Source organism: Salvia miltiorrhiza, chromosome 8 (assembly GCF_028751815.1).
Source record: "Salvia miltiorrhiza cultivar Shanhuang (shh) chromosome 8, IMPLAD_Smil_shh, whole genome shotgun sequence".
Lineage (NCBI taxonomy): Eukaryota > Viridiplantae > Streptophyta > Magnoliopsida > Lamiales > Lamiaceae > Salvia > Salvia miltiorrhiza.
In genome coordinates, this window is record NC_080394.1 from 18,050,248 (window position 1) to 18,055,884 (window position 5,637).

At 34.6% G+C, this 5,637-nt stretch overlaps 1 protein-coding gene across 1 annotated transcript; it reads left to right on the forward strand.

Moving 5' to 3' along the window:
- Positions 1-330: 330 nt before the first annotated feature.
- On the forward strand, positions 331-3,818 carry LOC131001629 (glutamine synthetase cytosolic isozyme). Its single transcript, XM_057928169.1, has 13 exons — positions 331-407; positions 569-766; positions 1,403-1,442; positions 1,541-1,644; positions 1,733-1,781; positions 1,870-1,976; positions 2,069-2,156; positions 2,467-2,595; positions 2,683-2,757; positions 2,844-2,897; positions 2,992-3,029; positions 3,121-3,280; positions 3,393-3,818. The coding sequence occupies exons 2-13, from the start codon at positions 693-695 to the stop codon at positions 3,543-3,545; spliced, it is 1,071 nt and encodes a 356-aa protein (XP_057784152.1). The 5' UTR covers positions 331-407; positions 569-692; the 3' UTR covers positions 3,546-3,818.
- The last annotated feature ends 1,819 nt before the right edge of the window (positions 3,819-5,637 follow it).

Genomic DNA, 5,637 nt, shown 5'->3' on the forward strand with positions numbered 1-5,637 from the left:
ATATATTAACATTTAATTTATAAAATAATTTATACTAACATTTAATTCCATCAAAAACTTTATGTTTCATGCCTCAAAAAGATGGAATCTTTATCTCAAAATCGTAAAGCATGTTTATGCAAGACATATTTTGAATGGAAAAAATTATAGTATAAAAACTACAAATAGAATATAAATTGAAGCAAAAGATTTTCCGTGTATTTTCCCCTTTCGGAACGGCACCTCCAAATTTCCCCTTTCGGAAATTTCTGTGTATTTTCCTGAGGGGTAGAATCGTCATCCTACAAAATGTCATCAGCTCCCATGTGTAGTTCAGAATCTCTCCCACAAGATTCTCTCTCATTAGCATAGTCAGCATTTACCTACCTCGCTCAAGTCTCAAGTCTCAAGTCTCAACAACCAATTTGGTTAAATTACTTTTACTTTTCTTTATATTTCCTTTAATGTATTCTCGTTCATAATATATTTATGTATATTAACAATTAATTTAGTTCCAATTGCTCAGATATTCTTATCACTAAACACGCAAGAAATATCAATATATATATTTATATATATTTTCTCTCAGAGCGATCGTCTCTTGAAAACTCTCCTATAAAGAGCTACTCTCAGCGGCTCACCTCTTTAAGTACAAATAATTCTTCTTCTTGTTAGAGAGAGAGAGAAGGAAAACCGGGTGAATTTCTTGCAAAATGTCGCTGCTTACAGATCTCATCAACCTTAACCTCACAGCATCTACTGATAAGATCATTGCTGAATATGTGTGGTGAGTTCGTTTCCTCCATTTCTGTTTGCATGCTCTGTTTTTTTGTTTTGTTGATTCTTCGCTTTTGATATCTTTTTGGAATACTGATTTGCTTCCTTTTGATCTCTTATTGGTTTTAATATGTCTTTTAGTGGTTCGATTTCTTTGTTTGTTTGTCTCAGTGATTCATGTTGCCCTGTATATTTATTTATTTATAGTTTTTCTCCTCTTCTCCTTCTTTCTGTTTGTTTTGGTTAAGGAAACAAGAATCTGGATCTTTGACTTAGAGATTCTTTGATTTTTCTTTACTTTTTTACTGCAGAATTTTTATTTGATTCAAAGGTGTTTGAGATCGGATAAGGATCGTATCTTTTGTTGTCTCGTATGCTGTAATAATTCCAGTCAGTTTGCGATTGGTCATCCATGTTACTGTTTGCCTTCTTCCTTATTTTCAGTAAAAATCAGAACGAAATTTTCTTTTTCTAAACTATAGAAAATGAAATGGACTTCTGTTTGTTGCTAAAGCATAATCAATTCAACTTCACCGTTGACTCAAATTCATTAATTTCAGAACGATCTCTCTAACATGCTTTTTTCGATTTAATTCGGCTTTGGTGATTGCTAATATGTATTTATGATGCAAAATATTTATTGCAGGATTGGTGGCTCTGGTATGGACCTTAGAAGCAAAGCAAGGGTGATAATCTAATTCACTGAAAAGATTTACCTTTTTATTGCACAGTATTTCCTCTACATTTAAGAAAATTAATGAGATACGGTATTTCATATTTGCAGACTCTTGCTGGCCCTGTTAGCGATCCTTCAAAGCTCCCCAAGTGGAACTACGACGGATCTAGCACGGGCCAAGCTCCCGGAGAGGACAGTGAAGTGATCCTATAGTATGTTAATAGTCTTTGATTTTTTTAAATTTTTTTTATTTTTGGAAAAAAAATTATGTACTGATGAATTTATTATGCGATGGAACAGTCCCCAGGCAATTTTCAGAGATCCATTTAGGAGGGGAAATAACATTCTGGTGTGCAGTTTTCTGCCTTATACTATTCTGCATCTATATTTGTGTTTGGATTGTATTTGTTTAATACTTTGTATTTTCTTGCTTGTAGGTCATATGTGATACGTACACCCCTGCGGGTGAGCCTATTCCAACAAACAACCGACACAATGCAGCCAAGATTTTCAGCCATCCTGATGTTGTTGCGGAGGAACCATGGTATTACAATGATTTCTTTCATCTGGTGACATAATTCATGGATTCAGTTTGCGAAAACGCTCAATTTTGTTGGATCTTTAATCTTGTTATAGGTATGGTATTGAGCAAGAATACACTCTGCTGCAAAAGGAAGTCAAGTGGCCTCTAGGATGGCCCGTTGGTGGTTTTCCTGGACCTCAGGTCATGAGCACTCCAAATTTCTCGCTTTCTTTGTTCCTTGATCATTGTTTGTCAGAGTTAACTTAATTTCTTAGGCTTGTAATAAGAGTTGACTTATGAATGTGATCTGGATGATGATCTTGCTTAAGTAATTGCGAGTTATTTCACTGAAACAAGCTTGATATGGTGCTATACTCTTACTTGTTGATTATATCGTTGTCTTTCTAAACTCAAACTCTGCATTTAGCAACTGATGATGTTCTTTTCTGGTATTGGATTATATATAGCTTGATTTAGATGGACTTACTAATTAGTCTTTTGTTGCATATAGGGTCCTTATTACTGTGGAATTGGAGCAGACAAAGCCTTCGGACGTGATATTGTTGATGCACACTACAAGGCCTGCCTTTATGCCGGAGTCAACATCAGTGGCATCAACGGAGAAGTGATGCCTGGCCAGGTAAAATTTGCTTTCTCCAAAATCTCATCTTAGCCCGACTCAAAAATGTAAAGATGATGATGACTTGATGTATTTGAACATCTGCAGTGGGAATTTCAAGTCGGACCATCTGTTGGCGTTTCAGCTGGAGACGAGCTGTGGATAGCTCGTTACATATTGGAGGTATTGATTCGTTCTTGACATTATATAAATACAAGCACCAATGATTTTCACTGCTTGTGCTTATACATGTTTTTCAATCTTGGCAGAGGATCACTGAGATTGCTGGAGTTGTTGTATCATTCGACCCCAAGCCCATCGAGGTGAATCTAGTGCATCTTTTCATGAATATTTTTGAGTGAGGTAGCTTATTATTTCCATTATCATAGTTGTGATTCTTATCTTTTATGGCACCAGGGTGACTGGAATGGGGCTGGTGCACACACCAACTACAGGTAATGTTCTTGATCCCATTATGTCAATGCAGACTTCTGTATTCTCGTTCAAGGCTCGATTATTTAATTCTCTTTGTAAACACTCTTGCAGCACCAAGTCCATGAGGGAAGAGGGAGGCTTTGAAGTCATCAAGAAGGCCATTGAGAAGCTTGGGCTGAGGCACAAGGAGCACATTGCTGCTTACGGGGAGGGCAACGAGCGTCGCCTCACTGGAAAACACGAAACTGCTGACATAAACACCTTCAAATGGGTAAACATTCTTAGCATTTCCAATGATGTCCATCAGCTTCAAGAAGCATTATTTTTCTTTCAACACAAAACACACATTTGTAATTGATGATCATCTTAAAATGTGTGCTCAGGGTGTTGCTAACCGCGGTGCATCCATCCGTGTGGGTCGCGACACTGAGAAAGAAGGCAAGGGCTACTTTGAGGATAGGCGGCCAGCTTCCAACATGGACCCTTACATTGTCACCTCAATGATCGCGGAGACCACCCTCCTCGGCAAGCAGTGAGTCCGGTTATCAGCTTAAAAAGTTCTGGAACAAGGCCATTTCTGTTTACTTCACATATGTAGCATAGTTTTTCATAGTCTCTCTCTCTCTCTATGTTGTGTTACTGTTGTTATGGAACATCATTTTTAGCGAGTCAGGCTGCGAGGTTGAGTTCATCCCTACCAGCCTGATTGAGATCACTGATGTTAATAATTTCTGTGAGGGTTGATTTTCCAAGCCTTGGAAATTCAACAAACAGCTACTTTGAAATTTGTTTTAATCATGTTTTGCTCAGAGTTTTCTGTTATGGCATGTTTGATCTTAGTTCATTTTCATTTTATTTAGTTCCTTTATTATTATTATTATGTGGTTTGTGTAACTGTATTATTGATAGATGAAATATGAAATAAAAGAACTGGACCTCTGATTTACTAAATTTAGCATATGTATAGAATTCTAATTCTCAACTCTCTGTTTTCTTAGGCAACTCATTCTCAATCTTTTGTCAAGCATAAACATGTTTTTGTTAAATTTTGGAAAGTTACTACGTAATCTATACTGATTGATTGGGAAAATATAGACATTGGAATTGGGTTGTCGCCTTTCTGGATTTAATAATGCAATCCGTTTCGTTTCTATTGTGAACTTTATAATAATTTATTCTCTGGCGATGGAACCATAAAATCACAACTTTTTGTAAGTTTTGTTTTTACTCTTGCATTCTATTGATTGGAAAGGAATTTGTGTACACCCCAGGTAGTTTCTTTTCAAGTTCGACTATTTTATATACAATATATACATGTGCTTTATGAATATCCTGTCACAATTTACCTACTGTACATTTCATGAGAAACAATGATGTGGTTGAAGGTCATACTTCATGGAGGCCGATCGAATTTTCTGCCATTGTTCAAGATTTTAAACTAAAATAAAGATTCTAAAGTAGTGTGTATAGGAATGAGATTATATAATACCCTAAAGGTGTATTTGCTTTTTATCCCTCTAAATGGAGGGATAACAAAAATTTATATCTTTAAATGTCTCATTTCTTATCCCACATTTTACACAAAAGATAAGTTCACCATTTTTTCTTCCTTATTTTCATTTCAAATAGGGATAATATTATCCCTACTTTAAGTGAAAATAAGGAAGAAAAAATGGTGAACTTCTCTTTTGTGTAAAATATGGGATAAGAAAGGAGACATTTAAAGGCATAAATTTTTGTTATCCCTCATTTTCTCATCCATAAGTCTTAAGTATGTAATACTAATTCTATATCACACATTTTGTTCATGTGGCGCACCAAGAACGTGACACGTGACAGATGACTTCCAAGGCCTCCCAAGTCAAAATATGCACTTGAGTCAAATCGGAATAATTTTTTTGAAAATTATTTTTTCTTAAAAAAAAACTAAAATATTTTTTATGCATAACATTGCACACAAAAATATATTGAATTATGGGACGGCGTAGGTATATCTCGCCCCCTGCCCCAAATCTTTTTTTTCCAACCTGACATGTTTTTCATGCATAACTTTGCACACAAAAATACATTACATTGTACACAAAATGCATTGCATTATGCGACCGGCCAAGGACCTCTCGCTGCTGACTTCCCTCCCCCCACCCACCCCGTATGAACTATGCATAACATGCATGCATTTTTGTGTGCAATGTTATGCATATTTGTGTCAATATATATGCATTTTTGTGTGTAAAATTATACATGAAATACATGTCAGCTTTAAAAAAAAAAAAAAAATCGACCTCCCACCCCTTCCGAACCATGGGTAAAATGCATGCATTTTTATGTGTAATTTTTTATGCATTATTGTGTGCAAAATTATACATAAAATATATGCCAGTAAAATCGAATGCTTGTCATTATTATTATTATTATTATTATTATTATTATTATTATTATTATTATTATTATTATTATTATTATTATTATTATTATTATTATTATTATTATTATTATTATTATTATTATTATTATTATTATTATTATATGATAAATTTTACTAAAATTTAAGTTAGTATGTTACAAGTCAAAGAAAGGTCCAATTTTATTATAGCGTTATGATAGTGAAATAAAAAAAGTAAGGGGTTT

Excerpts from the sequence above, each read along its gene's own strand:
- LOC131001629 (XM_057928169.1), top strand. The coding sequence starts at position 693 with ATGTCGCTGCTTACAGATCTCATCAACCTTAACCTCACAGCATCTACT. Across the intron at positions 1,645-1,732 it reads GACAGTGAAGTGATCCTATA|TCCCCAGGCAATTTTCAGAG; the intron begins GTATGTTAATAG and ends GCGATGGAACAG. Across the intron at positions 2,157-2,466 it reads GTGGTTTTCCTGGACCTCAG|GGTCCTTATTACTGTGGAAT; the intron begins GTCATGAGCACT and ends TGTTGCATATAG.